Source organism: Thalassophryne amazonica, chromosome 15 (assembly GCF_902500255.1).
Source record: "Thalassophryne amazonica chromosome 15, fThaAma1.1, whole genome shotgun sequence".
Classification (NCBI taxonomy): domain Eukaryota; kingdom Metazoa; phylum Chordata; class Actinopteri; order Batrachoidiformes; family Batrachoididae; genus Thalassophryne; species Thalassophryne amazonica.
Genome location: NC_047117.1, coordinates 936,947 through 960,614, shown reverse-complemented (window position 1 = coordinate 960,614; position 23,668 = coordinate 936,947). Strand labels below are relative to the sequence as shown.

Here is a 23,668-nt window from a genome sequence, read left to right as displayed (position 1 = left end):
AGATTTTCCCGAAGAAGACAGACAGGAAGTCGAGTCAGTGAGTAGAATTTCTTTGTAAACAGTACTGAGTGAGTGGTGATCAGATCACATAAACAGTTAAATTCCGCAAGCGATGATACAGAATCGTCTGTTAATGCAAAGCAGTTAAACTCTGTAAGGAGGGTGCGGACTCCTCTGTTTATATACGCGTACCGGTAGGGGATAAAAGTGATCACATAAAACAGTTAAACTCCGTAAGCGATGATACAGAATCGTCTGTTAATGCAAAGCAGTTAAACTCTGTAAGGAGGGTGCGGACTCCTCTGTTTATATACGCGTACCGGTAGGGGATAAAAGTGATCACATAAAACAGTTAAACTCCGTAAGCGATGATACAGAATCGTCTGTTAATGAAACACAGTTAAACTCTGTAAGGAGGGCGGACTCCTCTACGGTTGCGAGGGACGCAAGTAGTTAAATTCCGGAAGGAGGATACGGACTCCTCTGTTTTAATACGTAAAGGAAATCCCGGGTAGAAATACGTGCACTGTAAAAAAGTAGTTAAATTTGGCAGGGACAGCGGAGTCCCCTAATGCAGGACATTAGTTAAATTTCACGGGAGGGCGAGCTCCCCTGGCATAAGAATACGCGTACGATTATTAAAAGTGTTTCTATGTGTAAATAGTGTTTTGTGTAAGTGTAAATAACTGTGTGAAAGTGTAATACTTTGGACAACGTTAGTGACAACCGTGTGTGTGGAAGCAGAGGCAAGTGATTCCGCTTCACAGATACCTATATCCTCAACACACCCAGCTCTGACGGCTTAAACCGTACCCCTGCTAGGGTGACAGAATGTCTTATCATACGGATGCATAATCAAACTGTATTTCGGGGGCAGCAGTTCTCAGCAAATCTGATAAGATGTAACACCACTTGCCTCAGTGCAACCACTATATGATAGGGATTTCAACAGAGGACGTACAAGCGTGCCCAAGTGCTGCTCCATTGACTAGACTGAAGGGAAATGCAAAATATCATCACGTTAAATTGTCATCACAACGGCCATTCCAATTTGCTTTACGGGACAGGGAATAAAAATGTAGGTAAAATTAAGGAACGTCTGTGTACCCAAAACGTATGTTTTATCAAATAATTAAGGCCTAACCAAAACATAATATGTGGATGTACTTATCTTCATCACATTGGACGGGGATGTAATTATACAGGCTCCTGTCCATGGGGAACGGATGAATCATGTGCTTATGTTAGTAAGTTTTTGCTACCACCTATAAATGGTACTCCGGTGTATGATGACATCTATTGGCTTTATGGTTCCAGACTGTACATGAGTCTCCCACCAAATTGGGGTGGTGTGTGTGCACCTACCCAGGTGACTGACCATACATATGTGGTAGGACCTCCACAGAGAAGAATGGCAGCACCAGACGGAGGAGATTGATATACCCCAGATGTGTTACCACATGATCACATGTGGGGCTCGGATGTACTAAAGGACCAAAAAATTGTGGTCTGTAGGAGATAAAATAGCACATTCATTGTTCCCCTGGATAGGAGTGGGAAAAAATTCATTAATGATTGAAACTCTGAATTATCGATTGGGTCTGTTCATGAATGTAACTAAAAAAATAGTAGCAGCTCAAAACACTGAAATAGATGTTTTACGTACGGTGATGCAAAATCGCATGGTTTTAGACTTGCTTACTGGTTCACAGGGAGGAGTTTGTGTTCTGCTGAACACAACATGCTGTACTTTCATCCCAGACTCCATTCATTCAGTGGATATGCAGGACGCATTGGAAGAGCTGAATAAACTTCGTGATGCAATGCATAAAGACACCCTAGCCGTGAACCGGTGGAATCCCTGGTCCTGGTTGACTTCAGGACCATGTTGGCAGTTACTATTGAAAATGGTGACACCAGTTATTATAGTCCTAATTCTGATTGGACTTTGCATGTGTTGTGTGATCCCTTATATCAAAACAATGGTTGGCAAAATGGTGTCAAATACATTTGTACAGTGTAATCTGGCCTTCCAACAAACTATGCCAAAATATCAAGCATTGAAACAGTCAGACCTTAGTGGAGAAAACTGTAATGACTGTACTGAGAATTATGATGATATTGAAAAGCTCACAACTCCAGTTCAAGCTTGAACTGTTGACGTGATGAGTTAACACACTCTTAGCCTATGAAGCTTTAGCTGAAAAAGTAATAAGACAAGTGGTGTAGTCGAATAATACAGAAAAAACAGTTCATTTATACCAGTCGGTAGGAGTGATGTATGGTGGTGGTGTGGTGATAACAGAATCTTTGACAGACTGCCACGAAATGTGTCAGGTTATTGTGCATTAATATCATTATTGTTACCCATGACCCCTGAAGACGTTACGACATATGCAGCCTCTCTTATTCCTGAGGATTGGCAGAAAGGCATAGCCAGACATAGAGTAAAAAGAGATTGGAAAGGAGTAGGAAATCCAACATACGAGGGCTGTCAATAAAGTTACGGTCCTTTTTATTTTTTTCAAAAACTATATGGATTTCATTCATATGTTTTTACGTCAGACATGCTTGAACCCTCGTGAGCATGCGTGAGTTTTTCCACGCCTGTCGGTGACGTCATTCGCCTGTGAGCACTCCTTGTGGGAGGAGTCGTCCAGCCCCTCGTCGGAATTCCTTTGTCTGAGAAGTTGCTGAGAGACTGGTGCGTTGTTTGATCAAAATTTTTTCTAAACCTGTGAGACACATCGAAGTGGACACGGTTCGAAAAATTAAGCTGGTTTTCAGTGAAAATTTTAACGGCTGATGAGAGATTTTGAGGTGATACTGTCGCTTTAAGGACTTTTCACGGTGCGAGACGTCGCTCAGCGCTCTCAGGCGGCGTCATCAGCCTGTTCAAGCTGAAAACCTCCACATTTCAGGCTCTATTGATCCAGGACGTCGTGAGAGAACAGAGAAGTTTCAGAAGAAGTCGGTTTCAGCATTTTATCCGGATATTCCACTGTTAAAGGAGATTTTTTTAATGAAAGACGTGCGGACGGGTCCGCGCGTCGGGACGCAGCCGCCGCGACGCTCCGCCACAGGAAAAACACCTCTGTTGAAAGCCTTAAGGACAAGTTGGAACATGTCCTGCCTGTTAAACAATTTCTCATATACTCACTCCACTGAAAGCCATCAAAAGCCGCCTGGATTTTACAATGGTTAGCAACACGGAGGTGTTTTTCCTGTGCCGCCGCACCGCGTCGGCTGCGTCCCGACGCGCGGATCCGTCCACACGTCTTTCATTAAAAAAATCTCCTTTAACAGTGGAATATCCGGATAAAATGCTGAAACCGACTTCTTCTGAAACTTCTCTGTTCTCTCACGACGTCCTGGATCAATAGAGCCTGAAATGTGGAGGTTTTCAGCTTGAACAGGCTGATGACGCTGCCTGAGAGCGCTGCACAACGTCTCGCACCGTGAAAAGTCCTTAAAGCGACAGAATCACCTCAAAATCTCTCATCAGCTGTTAAAATTTTCACTGAAAACCAGCTTAATTTTTCGAACCGTGTCCACTTCGATGTGTCTCACAGGTTTAGAAAAAATTTTGATCAAACAACGCGCCAGTCTCTCAGCAACTTCTCAGACAAAGGAATTCCGACGAGGGGCTGGACGACTCCTCCCACAAGGAGTGCTCACAGGCGAATGACGTCACCAACAGGCGTGGAAAAACTCACGCATGCGCACGAGGGTTCAAGCATGTCTGACGTAAAAACATATGAATGAAATCCATATAGTTTTTGAAAAAAATAAAAAGGCCCGTTACTTTATTGACAGACCTCGTATATTGACGCAATAGGAGTCCCCAGAGGAGTGCCTGACGAGTATAAACTGGTTGATCAAATAGCAGCTGGATTCGAATCTTCCATCTGTTGGTGGTGTTCAATTAATAAAAACGTGGACAGAATAGATTAAGTTAATAAACTAACTAACTAAGCTGGGTGATGCCTACTGTATGTTTAACAGGTGATAAACAGGTGGGAAATGTTAAGGATTTTATATATATATATATATATATATATATATATATATGTTATCACTGTTAAACATTGTACCTTTGTCTTCTTTCTTATGAAAACGGTGTTGTGCTGTTTGCACTTCACCCTGAGAATGTATGTGTTATTCAACCTTGTTTTAGCTTCGTCTTCTTTCTCATGAGAACGGTGTTGTGCTGTTTTGCACCTGTCTTAACCAAGCCTGAGAATTCAATTTTGTTTTAGCACTCTGGGGTCAATCTGAGCTGGGAATGAAGGGCTGGATGTACTTATTATTATAATATAACTTTGTTTTCGCAGCCTCTTACGACTGGGAGTAAGAGAACGTTTTGACTGTTGTGATGTGGTGCTTAGTGTGAAGGAGTGTGAAGGACAGGACACTTCAGGCAGATGCAGAACAGCTGATAACTGCAACAGACGAACGAGATGTGCTGACCTGTGTAAAAGAAAGTGTCCTTCCTTACAGCTGCACTTATTGACGTATGCGTTTATGTTACGGGAAGAAACTTGTCTTGCGTCATCACCCCCACCCTTAGGACAAGTTTTTTGTTTATGTGATGAGGCGTCTCTTAATAAAAAGAGCGGAAAAGCAGGCCAGACTTTAGTGTAGCCTTGGTGTACAGCCTGGCCGCACTCCGCGCGTAAAATTTGACTTTCTGTCTCACTGGTGTTTCTTGACTCTGTTTGTCTTGTTAAAGGTTTTAAAAATGTTTGGAGGAGAAAATACCCAACAGAAACACTATAAGAAATCAGGAAAAAAAATTGTCAGTAACGGTTACTTTTTTAGACCAAGCAGAGGGAAAAAAAATATGGACTCACTCAATTCTGAGGAATAAATTATGGAATCACCCTGTAAATTTTCATCCCCACAACTAACACCTGCATCAAATCAGATCTGCTCGTTAGTCTGCATCTAAAAAGGAGTGATCACACCTTAGAGAGCTGTTGCACCAAGTGGACTGACATGAATCATGGCTCCAACACGAGAGATGTCAATTGAAACAAAGGAGAGGATTATCAAACTCTTAAAAGAGGGTAAATCATCACGCAATGTTGCAAAAGATGTTGGTTGTTCACAGTCAACTGTGTCTAAACTCTGGACCAAATACAAACAACATGGGAAGGTTGTTAAAGGCAAACATACTGGTAGACCAAGGAAGACATCAAAGCGTCAAGACAGAAAACTTAAAGCAATATGTCTCAAAAATCGAAAATGCACAACAAAACAAATGAGGAATGAATGGGAGGGAAACTGGAGTCAACGTCTGTGACCGAACTGTAAGAAACCGCCTAAAGGAAATGGGATTTACATACAGAAAAGCTAAACGAAAGCCATCATTAACACCTAAACAGAAAAAAACAAGGTTACAATGGGCTAAGGAAAAGCAATCGTGGACTGTGGATGACTGGATGAAAGTCATATTCATGATGAATCTCGAATCTGCATTGGGCAAGGTGATGATGCTGGAACTTTTGTTTGGTGCCGTTCCAATGAGATTTATAAAGATGACTGCCTGAAGAGAACATGTAAATTTCCACAGTCATTGATGATATGGGGCTGCATGTCAGGTAAAGGCACTGGGGAGATGGCTGTCATTACATCATCAATAAATGCACAAGTTTACGTTGATATTTTGGACACTTTTCTTATCCCATCAATTGAAAGGATGTTTGGGGATGATGAAATCATTTTTCAAGATGATAATGCATCTTGCCATAGAGCAAAAACTGTGAAAACATTCCTTGCAAAAAGACACATAGGGTCAATGTCATGGCCTGCAAATAGTCCGGATCTTAATCCAACTGAAAATCTTTGGTGGAAGTTGAAGAAAATGGTCCATGACAAGGCTCCAACCTGCAAAGCTGATCTGGCAACAGCAATCAGAGAAAGTTGGAGCCAGATTGATGAAGAGTACTGTTTGTCACTCATTAAGTCCATGCCTCAGAGACTGCAAGCTGTTAGAAAAGCCAGAGGTGGTGCAACAAAATACTAGTGATGTGTTGGAGCGTTCTTTTGTTTTTCATGATTCCATCATTTTTTCCTCAGAATTGAGTGATTCCATATTTTTTTCCCTCTGCTTGGTCTAAAAAAAGTAACTGTTACTGACTGCCACAATGTTTTTTCCTGATTTCTTACAGTGTTTCTTAAAGCCAGAAAGTTGCCATTTGAAATGACTTTAGTTTTGTGTCATGTCTGTGATCTGCTTTTTTTCTACAAAATTAAACAACTGAATGAACATCCTCCGAGGCCGGTGATGCCATAATTATTGCCAGGGGTTGTATTAACGGTTCCCAGTATCACCTCTACGTGTCGGCAGAGGAACAATAGCTGTAGAAACATGACAGCCAGAAGTTTTGTGTGACGCCCTGCACATTTCCACGGTCATTTCACTTTTGATACATCTGAACGTTGGCGTGGAGACAGATGCCACATTTTGTGCGTAAACACGCTTTATACATGAGGCTCCTGATTCATGCTGGATCATGTCTGTATAAACCAAAGCAGTGTTTCTGTAAAGGCTCTCAGTTGTCCAGGTGGTTTCCATTGTAGAGAAGCTTGAATATTCAACTGGACTGGGTTGCTAGGCGCGAGGACGTTTTCGCTTCAATTCACAGAAGCTTCCTCAAGCTTTCTGCAAGAATTTTAGCTGAGGAAGCTTCTGTGAATTGAAGCAAACCGTCCTCGCGTCAAGCAACCCAGTCCACAGATTCAAGCTTCTCTACTAAACCAAAGCAGTGATGGTAGACAGTATAGATCTTTGTGATGTCATAAGGGAAGACTGTTCTTGGATAGCTCAAAGGAAAATTTAATTTGCAATGAAATACAAATGGATAAAAGGAAGTATTCTGAGGCAGATCAAAAACGAATCATTTCCTATTCGACAAAAAGACATCTCAAATTGTGTTACTGCTTCAAAATTCCTGACACACACACACACAGTGAAACACGTCTACTAGCAAAGATAAGTTACTGATGTACACCCATGCATCACATTTCAAAGACTTTTCTAACATTTTGTTCACCAAACAACAAGCACTTTGTTAAATCTTCTTTTTGTGAACTCAGTAAAGCCAGAAAATCTCACTGTTTATGGACATTTATGCTAAGCAGGGAGAGCAGGGTGGGTGGTTCCAAGCAGGCCATGTTTGATGTGGCAGTGGTTGTCCCTCGTCAGGAGGCGTGTGATTGTGTGTGGCCCTCGTCAGGAGGCGTGTGGTTGTGTGTGGCCCTCGTCAGGAGGCGTGTGGTTGTGTGTGGCCCTCGTCTGGAGGCGTGTGGTTGTGTGTGGCCCTCGTCTGGAGGCGTGTGGTTGTGTGTGGCCCTCGTCTGGAGGCGTGTGGTTGTGGGTGGCCCTCGTCAGGAGGCGTGTGGTTGTGTGTGGCCCTCGTCAGGAGGCGTGTGGTTGTGGGTGGCCCTCGTCTGGAGGCGTGTGGTTGTGGGTGGCCCTCGTCAGGAGGCGTGTGGTTGTGGGTGGACCTCGTCAGTAGGCGTGTGGTTGTGGGTGGACCTCGTTAGGAGGCGTGTGGTTGTGGGTGGCCCTCATTAGGAGGCGTGTGGTTTTTGATGGGCCTACCTCAGCCTCCTCTTGGCCAGGCTCTTGGAGCAGATCCTCTCTATGCTACTCTGCAAGTTGAGCAGCGCTGTGATGGCCTGCTTTAGGCACTCCTTATCCTCCTCATCCTCACTTTTCTCCTCCAGTTGCTGTAGAAATAAGAAAGTTACACTGAGCTCATCAGACAGACTTAGAGCCACTTTGACCCTGAACATTAAGAACAGAGCTGCACCCACTGGTCAGTCAGTTTCAGTGGGCCCCAAAGTTGCGTGCGCGCGTGCGTGTGTGTGTGTGTGTGTTTGGGGGGGGGGATGAATTTGTTTTGTGGCTGTAGTATTTTTATGATACACAAAGCAACCGACACAGTTACAATATTTATTTATATTCCATTCAAATATTATAATATTTCGAAATTAAACAACTACATGTTTTATATAATGCACCACGTTCTGTTTAACATTAAGTTGACAGTACATTTCAATGTTTAAATTATTGTACTCAGCTCGTATCACCTTTGATTACTTAGTGGGTGCATTTGACTGGGTTACATTGTTAGCACAGGAGTTTAACAGTGTGTTTTTTCATATCAGAGGCCAGAGCAATAGTCTTAAGGTACCTTGACACTTGCAGAAAATGGGTTACTACTGGCTAAGAAGGAGGAAAACGTGTCCACAGACAGCGGGAGAAGAGAAAAACTAGAAGGGTGGAAATGAGAGTCAGGACTTTGAATGAATGTTGCTATTGGCTAGTGACTTAAATTTTTAGTCACTAGCCAATAGCAGTCTGCCTCTCGGTAGGAGGGGTCTGGGTAGGTTTAAAACTCCAGCTTTTGTGGCTTCTGTTTGTTCTTCTCTACAAGGGTCAAGACAGAAGTCACACTACCAGAGCAAGAATTTTAGCTGAGGAAGTTTCTGCGATTTGAAGCGAAACATCCTCGCATCAAGCAACCAGTCCAGTCAAAGATTCAAGCTTCTCTACTATGGAAACCACCGAGACAACTGAGAGCCTTCACAGAGACTTTGAATGTTGGCAGTCTGACTGGTAAAGGGAGAGAGCTGGCTGACATGATGGAGAGGAGAAAGGTAGACATACTGTGTGTGCAAGAGACCAAGAGGAAGTGAAGTAAGAGCAGAGCATAGGGAGGTGGGCTCAAGTTGTGGTATCATGGTGAGGACAGAAAGAGAGGGTGATCAGTGTAAAGTTGGAAATTGAAGGGGTGATGGTGGAATATCATCAGTGCATATGCCCCACAGGTAGGTTGTGAGATGAAGGAGAAAGAAGATTTCTGAAGCGAGTTAGATGAGGTGGTTGAGAGTGAACCCAAGCATGAAAGAGTGGTGATAGGAGCAGACTTCAATGGGCATGTTGGGTGAAGGGAACAGAGGTGATAAGGAAGTAATGGGTAGATATGGTATCAAAGACAGGAATGTGGAAGGACAGAAGAGTGGAGGAAGGTGCACAGAGGTGGACTACATTCTGTGTAGGAGATGCAAACAAAATGAAATTGGAGACTGTAAGGTGGTGACAGGAGAGAGTGTAGCTAGACAGCACAGGACGATGGTTTGTAGGATGACGTTAATGGTAAAGAAAAGAAGAGAGTGAGAGCTCAACAAAGGATGAGATAGTAGAAGCTGATGAAGGAGACTGTTGTGTGAAATTCAGTGAACAGGTGAGAAAGGCACTGGATGAAGGGGAAGCAATTCTGTACAACTGGGAAAGTACTGCACATGTAATGAGGGAGACAGACAGGAAGGTACTGGGTGAGACATCTGGACAGCAGAAGGAAGATAAGGAGACTTGGTGGTGGAACGAAGATGTCCAGGAAATCATAAGGAGAAAGAGGCTGGCATAAAAGAATTGGGATAGTCAGAGAGATGAAGAAAGTAGACAGGAGTACAAGGAGATGCAGCGTAAGGCGAAAAGAGAAGTAGCATAAGGTAACAAAAAGGTACTTTGCCAAATATACAATAAGTTGAACAGTAAGGAAGGAGAAAAGTACTTGTACCAATTGGCCAGTCAAAGGGACAGAGCTGAAAAGGATGCGCAGCAGGTTAGGGTTTTAGAAGATGCAGATGGTAATGTGCTGACAAGCGACAAGAGTGTGTTGAGAAGGTGGAGGTGGATATTTGAGGAGCTGATGAATGAAGAAAATGAGAGCGAGAGAGAAAAGGCTGCATGTTGTGGAGAGAGTAAATCAAGTGATAAGTAAGGATGAAGTGAGGGCAGCTATGAAAAGGATGAAGAGTGGAAAGGCAGTTGGTCCAGATGACATTCCAGTGGAGGCATGGAAATGCCTTGGAGAGATGGCAGTGAAGTTTCTAACCAGATTGTTTAATAAAATCATGGAAAGAGAGAGGATGACTGAGGAGTGGAGACAAAGTGTGTTGGATCCTCTTTTCAAGAACAAGGGTGATGTGCAGAGCTGCAGTAACTATAGAGGCATAAAGCTGATCAGCCACAGCATGAAGTTATGGGAAAGAGTAGTTGACAGAGTTGTTCAGAGTTGGACCTGAAAAGAACAACTCAGTTAACACAGAAAATAATCACGCAGGAGAAACTGAATTTCTTTTCCTGATCAGGAGAGAGCAAACGAGCCTCACCCTTCGCTAACGATTGTCTCGTCAGCTCTGAAGGGCTCCGCCCATCTGCCTCTCCTATTTATTAGGATAAAGTTACATACAAGCATATGGAAGGACAAAATACCAAAACACGTTGGCGACACAAAGTCTGGTCTCACATCAATATGAAATTGTTATGGCTTTAAGTCTCCAGTCTCACGAAGTAAACAGCATAACCCTGAACTAATACGCAGGTCACACGGCTCCCTGCTCAAGGCTGGACTGTTAATTAGAACGTACAGCTGTGCTCAGCAAAAACATGATCTCAGCAAAACAGTCTGCCCTCTCACTGAGTCAAAGATCATCTTGTGAGCAGTTTAATGATTACTTAAACAGTTCAGTGAATATAGTGAATAAATATGTATCAATCAATGAATGTAGTGAATATAACTACTTTAGCAATTCTGTGATTAATAAAGAAAGCAATATTAATGAAACACATTGAAAAACACGTACATAAATGTGTATATGAGAATGAGATCAAAGACAAAATCAAAGACAGCAAATCAAAGACATTAATAACTGATAATATATTGGAAATTCCTGACAGTAGTAGGAGCTAGACTTAGAAAACAGCTTAAAATCTGTGAGCAGCAATATGGTTTCATGCTGAGAAAGTGCACTACAGATGCAATGTTTGCTCTGAGAATACTGATGGAGAAGTACAGAGAAGGTCACAAAGTTTAGAGAAAGCTTATGATAGGGTGCCAAGAGAAGAGTTGTGGTATTGTATGAGGAAGTCTGGAGCGGCAGAGAAGTATGTGAGGGTAGTACAGGACATGTCCAAGGATAGTGTGACAGCAGTGAGATGGGCAATAGGAATGACAGACTCATTCAAGGTGGTGGCGGTATTACACCAAGGATCAGCTCTGAGTCCTTTCTTGTTGCAGTGGTGATGACAGGTTGACGGATGAGATCAGACAGGAGTCCCCATAGACTATGATGTTTGCAGATGACATTGTGATCTGTAATGAGAGTAGAGAGCAGTTGAGTCTAGTCTGGAGAGGTGAAGATACAGTGAGGAAAATAAGTATTTGAACACCCTGCAATTTGCAAGTTCTCCCACTTAGAAATCATGGAGGGGTCTGAAATTTTCATCTTAGGTGCATGTCCACTGTGAGAGACATAATCTAAAAAAAAAAAATCTGGAAATCACAATGTATGAATTTTTAATAATTTATTTGTATGTTACTGCTGCAAATAAGTATTTGAACACCTGTGAAAATCAATGTTAATATTTGGTACAGTAGCCTCTGTTTGCAATTACAGAGGTCAAACGTTTCCTGTAGTTTTTACCAGGTTTTCACATACTGCAGCAGGGATTTTGGTCCACTCCTCCATACAGATCTTGTCTAGATCTTTCAGGTTTGGAGTTTCAGCTCCCTCCAAAGATTTTCTATTGAGCTCAGGTCTGGAGACTGGCCAGGCCACTCCAGGACCTTGAAATGCTTCTTACGGAGCCCTCCTTAGTTGCCCTGGCTGTGTGTTTGGGGTCACTGTCATGCTGGAAGACCCAGCCATGACCCATCTTCAATGCTCTTACTGAGGGAAGGAGGTTGTTTACCAAAATCTCGCAATACATGATCCCATCCATCCTCCCTTCAATACGGTGCAATCGTCCTGTCCCCTTTGCAGAAGAGCACCCCCAGAGTATGATGTTTCCACCCCCATGCTTCACGGTTGGGATGGTTTTCTTTGGGTTGTTCTCATCCTCTAAACATGGTAAGTGGAGTTGATTCCAAAAAGCTTTATTCTGGTCTGATCTGACCACATGACCTTCTCCCATGCCTCCTCTGGATCATCCAGATGGTCACTGGTGAACTTCAAACGGGCCTGGACATGTGCTGGCTTGAGCAGGGGGACCTTGCTGCCCTGCAGGATTTTAAACCATGACAGCATCATGTGTTACTAATGTAATCTTTGTGACTGTAGTCCCAGCTCTCTTCAGGTCATTGACCAGGTCCTCCTGTGTAGTTCTGAGCTTTCTTAGAATCATCCTTACCCCACAAAGTGAGATCTTGCATGGAATCCCAGACCAAGGGAGATTGACAGTCATCTTGTGTTTCTTCCACTTTCTAATAAATAATCATAATAGTTGTTGTCTTCTACCAAGCTGCTTGCCTGTTGTCCTGTAGTCCATCCCAGCCTTGTGCAGGTCTACAGTTTTGTCCCTGGTGTCCTTAGACAGCTCTTTGGTCTTGGCTATGGTGGACAGGTTGGAGTGTGATTGATTGAGTGTGTGAACAGGTGTCTTTTATACAGGTAACAAGTTAAAACAGGTGCAATTAATACAGGTAAAGAGTGCAGAATAAGAGGGCTTCTTAATGAAAAATTAACAGGTCTGTGAGAGCTAGAATTCTTGCTAGTTGGTAGGTGTTCAAATACTTATTTGCAGCAGTAACATACAAATAAATTATTAAAAAAATCATACATTGTGATTTCCAGATTTTTGTTTTTTTATTTATTTTATTTTTTTTAGATTATGTCTCTCACAGTGGACATGCACCTAAGATGACAATTTCAGACCCCTCCATGATTTCTAAGTGGGAGAACTTGTAAAATCGCAGGGTGTTCAAATACTTATTTTCCTCACTGTATGCTCTGGAGAGAAGGGGAATGAAAGTCAGTAGGAGTTAGACTGAGTACATGTGTGTGAATGAGAGGGAGCCCAGTGGAATAGTGCAGTTACAAGGAGTAGAAGTGGTGAAAGTAGATTAATTTAAATATTTGGGGTCAGCTGTTGAAAGTAATGGAGGGTGTTTGTAGAGAGGGGAAGAAAAGAGTGCAGGCAGGGTGGAGTGGGTGGAGAAAGGTGGCCGGAGTGATTTGTGATCGAAGAATATCAGCAAGAGTGAAGGGGAAAGTTTACAAGACAGTAGTGAGACCAGCTATGATGGACGGCTTAGAGACGGTAGCACTAACAAAAAGACGAGACAGAGCTGAAGACGACGTGATTGTCTTTGGGACTGATGAGAATGGACAGGATTAGAAATGAACATATCAGAGGTACAGCTCAGGTGGGATGGTTTAGAGACAAAGTCAGAGGTGAGATTGAGATAGTTTGGACATGTGCACAGGAGGTACCCAGGGTATATAGGGAGAAGGATGCTGAGGATGGAGCCAGCAGGCAGGAGGAGAAGAGGGAGGCCAAAGAGGAGCTTTATGGATGTGCTGAGGACATGCAGGTGGTTGGTGGGACAGAGGAAGACAGAGAGGACATGGTGAGATGGAAATGACTGATCAGTTATGGCAACCCCATAGTAGCTGAAAAAAAATGATCACAATGAAACTAGAAATGTAACAAGGAAAATAACAGATTTTAAGTGTTGAAAATATTAGAATGGATTTATTGCATGTTGAGGATGTAGGCAAATCATATGATTCATTTATCTTTACCATTACTAAACACACAGTATGCAGACAAACCATGGCTCACAAAGGAGCTACAGAATGCATGCAAAAAGAAAAATTTAATGTTTAAGCAATTTATTAAATGTAGAACTATAGATGCTGAAAGTAAATATAAGATATACAAAAATAAATTAATCAGCATTATTAGATCTTGCACAAAGCAGTATTACAGTGAATTGTTTCTGTGTAGGCTCTCAGTTGTCCAGGTGGTTTCCATAGTAGAAAAGCTTGAATCTTCGACTGGACTGGGTTGCTTGACGCGAGGACGTTTCGCTTCAAATCGCAGAAGCTTCCTCAGCTAAAATTCTTGCTCTGGTAGTCTGACTTCTGTCTTGCCTTGTTGAGAAGAAAAAACAGAAGCCAACAAAAGATGGAGTTTTTTAAACCTAACCAGACCCCTCCTACCGAGAGGCTGACTGCTATAGGCTAGTGACTAAACAATAGCTCTAATTAGCACCTATTGTGCTCTAGTTAGCACCCTCCTAATGACAGGGCAGCTGTCTCTCCTAATGATGGGACGGAAGCCTCTCCTGATGGCTCCCTTGACGACTCTCCTGATGAAGTGAATGACTCATTACCATGAACAAAAGACTGAAACTGCTTTGATCTGAGTACCCCATTGTAAACAGGGGACAAAGCGTGTCTCAGACCCCCTCCCCGGTTAAGGCTGGGTTTCAACTGTTTCACAAAGAATGCTTCCTTGACACCTCTCTCAAACGATTTCTTCTCTCTGGCTAGCCAGAGAGGAGGGTGCTAACTAGAGCACAATAGGTGCTAATTAGAGCTATTGTTTAGTCACTAGCCTATAGCAGTCGGCCTCTCGGTAGGAGGGGTCTGGTTAGGTTTAAAAAACTCCAGCTTTTGTTGGCTTCTGTTTTTTCTTCTCTACAAGAGGCAAGACAGAAGTCAGACTACCAGAGCAAGAAATTTAGCTGAGGAAGCTTCTGCGATTTGAAGCAAAACGTCCTCACGTCAAGCAACCCAGTCCAGTCGAAGATTCAAGCTTCTCTACTACAGTGAATTATCTGAAAAAAATAAAACCAATATTAAATGCACCTGGAAGATCAAAAATTGTTAAAGACTACTCATCTTATTTTTATGCAACTACAGAGACAATCATTAAGGAAAATAAACCTATAGGAGATAATTTAAATGATAATTTTGTTAATGAGGGTTAACTCAACTGTATTCCCTAAAATGAGTTCCTTGGATGATAACAATGCAATCAATATCATTTTGGATTTAATGTTTATTAAAAAAAACAGACAAAAAAGAAATAACTGACATAGTTACTAAATCAAAAGGTTAAAAAAAACTGACAGTTATAATTTTAATATGTTTTGATCAAGAGTATTGATCTCCCCCTCCAGCTGCCACCTTATCGTGGTGGGGGAGTTTGCACACCCAGATGATCCTAGGAGCTATGTTGTCGGGGGCTTTGTGCTCCCTGTAGGGTCTCCCAAGGCAAACAGGTCCGAGGTGACGGGTCAGACTAAGGGCAGTTCAGAACCTCCATGACCAGTAAAAAAAATCAAGGACCAAAACGTCGCCCGATATGGCGGAGCCGGGGTCCCACCCAAGAGCCAGGCCTGGGGTTGGGGCTCGCCCGCAAGCGCATGGTGGTCGGGCCTTAGCCCATGGGGCCCAGCCGGGCTCAGCCCAAAAGAGCGACGTGGGCCCGCCCTCCTGTGGATTCACCACCTGCAGAGGGAGCCATGGGGGTCGGGTGCAGAGAGGATTGCGTGGCGCCCGAGGGCGGGTGGCCCGGTCCATGCTCACAGACCCTGGCTGTTGGGACATGGAATGTCACCTCGCTAGGGGGGGAAGGAGCCTGAACTTGTGGGGGAGGTTGAGAGATACCGACTAGAGATAGTCGGGCTCACCTCCACGCACAGCTTGGACTCTGGTACCCAACTCCTCGAGAGGGGCTGGACGCTTCATTTTTCTGGCGTTGCCCACGGGGAGAGGCGGAGAGCTGGGGTCGCATTGCTTATTGCTCCCCAGCTCAGTCGCCATGTGTTGGAGTTCACTCCGGTGAACGAGAGGGTCGCGTCCCTACGCCTTCGGGTCGGGGACAGGTCTCTCATCGTTGTCTCGGCCTACGGGCCGAGTGGCAGTGCAGAGTACCCGACCTTCCTGTAGTCCCTGGGAGGGGTACTAGATAGCGCTCCGACTGGGGACTCCATTATTCTCCTGGGGGATTTCAACGCCCACGTGGGCAGCAACAGTGAGATCTGGAGGGGGGTGATCAGGAAGCACGGCCTCCCCGATATGAACCTGAGTGGTGTTCAGTTGTTGGACTTCTGTGCTAGTCACAGTTTGTCCATTACGAACACCATGTTCGAGCACAAGGGTGTCCATAAGTGCACGTGGCACCAGGACACCCTGAGCCGGAGGTCGATGATCGACTTTGTAGTCGTATCATCTGACCTTCGGCCACGTATCTCGGACACTCGAGTGAAGAGAGGGGCAGAACTGTCGACCGATCACCACCTGGTGGTGAGTTGGATCCGCTGGGAGGGGAGGAAGCCGGTCAGACCTGGTAGGCCCAAACGTATCGTGAGGGTCTGCTGGGAACGACTGGCGGAACCCTCTGTCAGGTCAGCAAGGTCTTCAACTCCCACCTCCGGGAGAGCTTCTCCCAGATCCCGGGAGAGGTTGGAGACATGGAGTCCGAGTGGACCATGTTCTCCACCTCCACTGTCGATGCGGCCGCTCGTAGCTGTGGTCGCAAGGTCTCTGGTGCCTGTCGCGGCGGCAATCCTCGAACCGGGTGGTGGACACCGGACGTAAGGGATGCCATCAAGCTGAAGGAGTCCTACTTATCTTTGTTGGTAGGTGGGACCCCAGAGGCAGCTGACAGGTACTGGCAGGCCAAGCGTGCCACAGCCCGTGCGGTCACAGAGGCAAAAACTCGGGTCTGGGAGGAGTTCAGGGAGTCTATGGAGGAGGACTATCGGTCGGCCTCGAAGAGATTCTGGCAAACTGTCCGACGCCTCAGGAGGCGGAAGCAGCTCTCCACCAGCACTGTTTACGGTGCGGGTGGGGAGCTGTTGACCCTGACTGGGGATGTTGTCGGGCGGTGGAAGGAGCACTTCAAGGATCTCCTCAATCCCATCATCACGTCTTCCGAAGAGGAAGCAGAGACTGGGGACTCAGAGGCGAACTCATCCATTACCCAGGCCGAAGTCACCGAGGTGGTTAGAAAGCTCCTCGGTGGCATGGCTCCTGGGATGGATGAAATCCGTCCTGAGTACCTTAAGTCTCTGGATGTTGTGGGACTGTCTTGGCTGACACTCTGGACTGGCAGACCGGGGTGATGGTCCCTCTGTCTAAGAAGGGGGACCGGAGGGTGTGTTCCAACTATAGGGGGATCACACTCCTCAGCCTCCCCGGTAAGGTCTATTCCAGAGTACTGGAGAGGAGAATTCGACCGATGGTCGAACCTCGGATTCAGGAGGAGTAGTGTGGTTTTCATCCTGGTCGCGGCACACTGGACCAGCTCTACACGCTCCATCGGGTGCTCGAGGGTTCATGGGAGATCGCCCAACCAGTCCACATGTGTTTTGTGGATCTGGAGAAGGCGTTCGACCGTGTCCCTCAGGGCACCCTGTGGGGAGTGCTCCGGGAGTACGGGGTCCGGGATCCTTTGCTAAGGGCTATCCGGTCCCTGTACGACCGCAGCAGGAGCTTGGTTCGCATTGCCGGTATTAAGTCAAACCTGTTTCCAGTGCACGTTGGCCTCCGCCAGGGCTGCCCTTTGTCACCGGTTCTGTTCATTATTTTTATGGACAGAATTTCTAGGCGCAGCCAGGGTGTAGAGGGGGTCTGGTTTGGGAACCACAGAATCTCGTCCCTACTGTTTGCGGACGATGTGGTTCTGTTGGCTTCGTCAAATCAAGACATTCAGCGTGCACTGGGGCGGTTTGCAGCCGAATGTAAAGCGTCCGGGATGAAAATTAGCACCTCCAAATCCGAGGCCATGATTCTCGACCGGAATAAGGTGCTTTGCCCTCTTCAGGTCGGTGGAGTGTCCTTGCCTCAAGTGGAGGAGTTTAAGTATCTCGGGGTCTTGTTCACGAGTGAGGGACGGATGGAGCGTGAGATCGATAGATGGATCAGTGCAGCATCTGCAGTGATGCGGTCACTGTATCGGACCGTCGTGGTGAAGAGAGCTGAGTAGGGGGGCAAAGCTCTCGATTTACCGATGGATCTACGTTCCGATCCTCACCTATGGTCATGAGATTTAGCTCATGACCGAAAGAACAAGATTGCGAGTACAAGCGGCCGAGATGAGTTTCCTCCACAGGGTGGCTGGGCGCTCCCTTAGAGATAGGGTGAGGAGCTCGGTCACTCGGGAGGAGCTCGGAGTCGAGCCGCTGCTCCTCCACATCGAAAGGAGTCAGTTGAGGTGGCTCGGGCATCTTTTCCGGATGCCCCCTGGACGCCTCGCTGGAGAGGTGTTCCGGGCATGTCCCACTGGGAGGAGGCCCCGGGGAAGACCCAGGACACGCTGGAGGGACTACATCTCTCGGCTGGCTTGGGAACGTCTTGGGGTTCCCCCGGAGGAGCTGGGGGAGGTGTGTGTGGATTGGGAGGTCTGGGCAGCTTTGCTTGAGCTGCTAGCCCCGCGACCTGACTCCGGATAAAGCGGAAGAAAATGGATGGATGGATGGAAGTATCATTGATTGTATTGTTAAACCCTTGACTTTTATTTGTAATCTGTCACTAATGATTGGGAAATTTCGTTCCAAATTGAAAATAGCCAAAGCAATACCACAGGCCAATCTCACTGTTACCACAATTTTCAAAAATCTTGGAAAATGTTTTTGTAAAGAGATTAAATGATTTCATAGCTAAAAATCATATACTTAGTGAACAGTAAAAAGGATTCAGGAAACATCTAACCACCTCATTAGCTTTAATGGACTTTGTTGAACAAATAAATACAATTGAGAATAAGCAATATACAGTAGGGGTATTTTTCGATTTACAGAAAGCATTTGATACCACCTTACTATTGGATAAAATACAGAAGTATGGTATCAGGGGATTGGAACATGACTGGATAGTCAGCTATCTACAAAACAGGTCTCAGTGTGTCCATATTAATAAGATGAACTCAGAATTTTTGAAGATTAAATGTGGGGTGAAAGCCATAAGAATTATCAGTAACAAACATTACTGTGAGCAAACCAACTCCCTATTTATCTGTTTAACATTCTGAAATTCAAGGACTTAGTTGATTACATTACAATACAAACCATGTACAGAGCAAAAAACAAACTTCTATTTCAACATATTCACAATGAAAGTCTCCAGCTATAATTTGAGAAGAACATTATTATTGGATAAACCAAGGACTCGAACAACTATTAAAAAAAACTCAGTGTATTCTGTAAAAGGAGTTAATATTTGTAACAACTTTCCCAAAAATATGAACTTATGTGGTACACTAGTCGGTTTTAAAAGACTTTATAAAAATAATATAATTTCTTATTACAGTATGGACAATTACTTTTATTGACTTTGTACTATTACGTTTGATGAGAAAATTAATTTCAAATATGTGTTTTGTTCTTGTTGTATTTGTTGTCATGAGTATATTTTCTTAAGGTAGAAGGGGTAGGTGTATATAAGCTTTTGCTTGTACCCTGTCAGTCACACTGGCTAACTGAGAAATCAATTTTTTGTGCTGAGAAGTTTTTTCTTTTGTGTGCTGAAATAAACAAATTCAATTCACTACAACTCCACAAAGGTTTTCCTTAACCTGGCTCTGGAACCAGTAGCTATTGCCATTAGGGCAAAGGCAAACATTACAAGAGTTAGAATTAACACATTCAAATGCACAATTGGTTGGTATGACATGCTGATGACATCGTTGTGACACTGTCTGATGTTACACAATCTCTCTCACCCCTTCTTGGGCTGATTAACATCTCTGGTCAGTTTTCTGGCTTCACCATTAACCAGGAGAAAAGTGTATTGATGCCTCTTTCTGATTATTTGGATGCCAGTTTTCTTCATAATTTACCTTTTTACCTTTGAATGTTTAGGAATCACCATCCCCACGAATCCAAAGCTTCTTTTCAAACTCGATTGCTTAAATTTAATTGATAAAACTGAAACCATGACTGACAGGTGAATATTGTAAGAATGGTTATACTTCCTACGTTTCTCCATCTATTTCAAAATCTGCTCATCTTGGTTGCATCTTTGTTAGACAATCTCTTCCCCAACATGATAGTCTACCTATGTAACCTGACATCTATGAGATGTTGAGAAAATCACCCACATCCAAACATTTAATTTCTCAATATATAGATCTCATCTTTACAGCGACTCCCTCTGCTTATTTCAAAGAAACCTGGACAAAAGATACAAATGTTGCTGTTTCAAGTGTTTTATGGGAGAAGGCTTTAGGTGGGATTAGTACGTTCAAATAACACCAGACTGCAGCTTACACAGTTTAAAGTTGTCCACAGACTTAAAGCTTCCAGTCCACCTAACCTCCATGTCTTTGGCTGTGGGAGGAAGCCGGAGGAAAACCGAACATGCAAACTCCACACAGAAAGGCCACAGGTGGGACTCAAACCCATTACTTTCATGCTGTGAGGCAACAGTGCTAACCCTTAAGGCACTGTGCCGCCCTGAGACATTTATTTATTTTTTTAGGTTTGGGGGAGCGGGGGATGCCCTGTGCTGACAGATCTTTGGATTGAGATTTTGCAATTGTACAGTATTTTATATAAGAAAACAATAATGCTGCATTTACACATAGGCAGGACACATTACGAATGTCATATTTGCGTCATTCTTGGCGCATCTGAATAGGTTTCTTAATAGTGTGTGACATTTGTGATTTTCATGGAGCATTTTTGGCTGTCAAATAATCTTCCACGAATGTCACTCACCACACTCATTTCACCTCATGTCGTGCAGGTCACAACTGGGCATGTTGATTAGTGGTGATCCTTAACAGAGTGTGACAGCGTTCTTCCCTGATGTGCACACAATTAAACCCTGCTAACCCTAACCCAGTATGCAGAAGGAGGACAGTGACGCCAAGTCGGCTAAAAGTCTCGTTCCAATGCTCATCAGCACGCTCCTGCAGGTGTTACACCTGCTGCTGCTGCGCCTGATGTTTGGGAAAGGGAGTGAGCCGAGAGCAGCATGGAGCCACACATCAGGCTCTCTCCGTCTCCTCCTCCTCTCTGCACCAGTCCATGGCACAGAGCCTGACAAAGCATGCAATCACAAAGTTCTTCTGGTGTGGATTTAAAGGAGCAAACTGGAGCGATCTGAATTGTGTGTGTGGAGACAATTCACCTCATTCACAACATGACAGAATGTAACAATGTGCTGTTATGCACAACAGCGCAGAACATTATTCCTGACTGCACGTAATAATTCCCTAGCAACACGTGCCATTAATTGTAGCGCGTGGTAATAGGTTGCACCAGTTCCTGAGGACAACTGATGCCTCTGCCCCGAATTATCACATTCGTGATCAGCGGCCAAGAATGTGTACTTCGTGGCATTCATGACTTGTTGTCATTATGTGTAAACGCAGCATAAGGCCTGATGTTTTAACTGTGATACTCGGGTGTTCTGATCAGACATTATCCTGCTCTCATTCAGTTCATCAAGCAATTGTGTTTGGCCTGGCTATTGCAAAGAGACTTATTCTAAGAGAATGGAAATCTGTAGCACCTCCCTGTTTTCATAAATGGTTGATATGGTGTCTTGCTTGTACCTTGAAGAGAATTTTAAACGAGATCCATCATGGATTTGCTGTGGTGACCTCGAGTGAGAACAAGGGAGCAGCCAAAGGGGCTTACTTTTTATAGACTACACTAAAAGGGGGACTCGGTCTGATGCCTTGCAGGATTGTACTATAAATCATTACTAACAAGTTACTGTATTTTATTTATTTCTCTTTGTTGTGTAGGCGCTGATATTCGTAACCTAAAGGCCTGGTCACACGGCACTTAACGAAGGGCAACAAAGGTTTCAACAAATGCCACTGAAAACTCAATTTGTCCGCATTTCGTTTTGCTGTTGTTCTTGATACTTTGTTTTTTTAATCATTTGCTTAGTTTTTGTAACAGTGTTTAGTTTAGCTGAATATTTTCATACAGTACAGAAGCTGTTTCTGAGCGCTGCTACTGCTGCGCTCATGTACTATCAGAAATTACAGGGCAAACTCAGCCTGTTTGCTTGGAATTTTTTTATCTGGGTGGGGGGGGTCAGCTTCACTGGGCTCAGGCACTTTATACAGGCCAGAATTAATCTTTTGTGTGGATGCAATTAATTATGCGATAGCAGCAGCTCCTGTGTGCGCTTATTATTTTTTATTAAATATAACAATATGAGTGTAGAAATGACAATCCAGCCCTTCTGTACATGTGGCAACAGGTAGATGATTCAGATGATTATATAAAGAGCTGTTCTGGAAGGCAGAATTTGCGTTGTGGATCAGCTGCAGCTGGTGGAAATAATCACACATGGGGAGTCAATGTGCAGCGTTAACACGGACTGATCAATTTACTGCTCTGATATATTCAATCATCTTTACACTTACATTTATTTCCCCTTTTGACAGTTTTCTGTTAGAAATTAATATAGGGCCAACTGATTTACAATGATCTCAGAAATGGCCAGGAAACCCTGAAAAACTCTGAAATCCGTGGATCTGCGGAAAATTCTCATCCCTGCAATACAGTGCAGCTGTAATTACTGCTATACACTTACAGATTATAGGTTCAATTCCCAAAGCAGACTGTTTGGAGTGTTCCGAACTGCTGTCAGAACCCAGGACAAACTGCACCAAGCAGGACTCTAACTGATCCTGCTGAACTCAACCAAATCAGACTGGACAACAAACAGGATTTATCTAGAACAGAAAGGATTAATTTTACTCTCTACCAATACTGTCAGAATAATAAAAGCCGAGCAGAACCGGGCCAATCAGAACAGAGATTACTGTGCCACACTGTACTATGAGCAGTCTGACTCAGGTGGACAGTGAACCTGGTCCATGTAGGTGTGATGGTCTCACCTTGAGGATCTCAAACAGGTGAAGACAGTGGTAGACTGGATTGAGTAGCAGTCTGGGCAACACGTACTGGACGGCCTCCTTAAAACCTTCACATATGGACTAGAACACACACACACGGAAAGAGATGTAAAAATAGATTGAAAGGGAAAAACATACACAATATACACACACATATATATACACACATATACATACACACACATACATACATATACACACACATACATATACATATATCTCAATCATACATTCAAAAGCATCATTCTGTACATATTTAAGACACTCATGTGGAATGTCTCAAACCTAAACCTACTTCCAGGCATCTGATATATGGTACTCTGGAACCACCCCTAAACCCAAACAGTTCAACTGTCAACCCCACTGAGGTCCTTAGTCTGGGTCTCATTAACATAAGATCATTGTTGATTAATGATCTACAGGGTGGGTCAATAAAATGTTACCACTTTTTTAATTTGTAGGCAATTACAACAACCCACAGACCATTGAGGCCCTGAAGACCAACATCCGTCAGTAAATTATGAGAATCCCTCTTGAGATGTGTGGCAATGTCATCACAACCTTCAATGTGCGTGTTGCAGCTGTAATCCAAAGAAGAGGAGCATGGATTGAACATGTCATCAATTATTGAACTGTGCGGAAAACAAGAGACAAAGTGGGGCACTTCTGGTATCAAATGTTAACTTGATGCTTCTGTTACTAGTCTGTAAATAAAATTTTCAAACAAGTTCTTATTTCAAGAACTTGTGTACAATCAAAAAGTGGTAACATTTTATTGGCCCACCCTGTAAATACTGATCATCACTTAGATATTTTTGGGTTATGTGAACATATCCCAGCGTGCCTTAACCCTGCCACTACACCCTGCTATTGAGGTGGGCGCCATTACTGAGGTATTACCAAGATTTATAGAATCTGATAGTATCTCACTAGGCATGTTGCCAAAACTTGTCAACAAAAAGCACAACCTGT

The 23,668-nt window shown here is 44.0% G+C and overlaps 1 protein-coding gene across 1 annotated transcript in view; it reads right to left on the bottom strand.

The window, feature by feature from the left end:
- The window catches only part of LOC117527118 (son of sevenless homolog 1-like), a 204,337-nt gene that overhangs the window by 147,588 nt on the left and 33,081 nt on the right, over positions 1-23,668 (bottom strand). Inside the window, 2 exon segments of the mRNA XM_034189297.1 lie at positions 7,610-7,737; positions 22,679-22,777. Of these exon segments, the coding sequence (XP_034045188.1) occupies positions 7,610-7,737; positions 22,679-22,777 (227 nt within the window).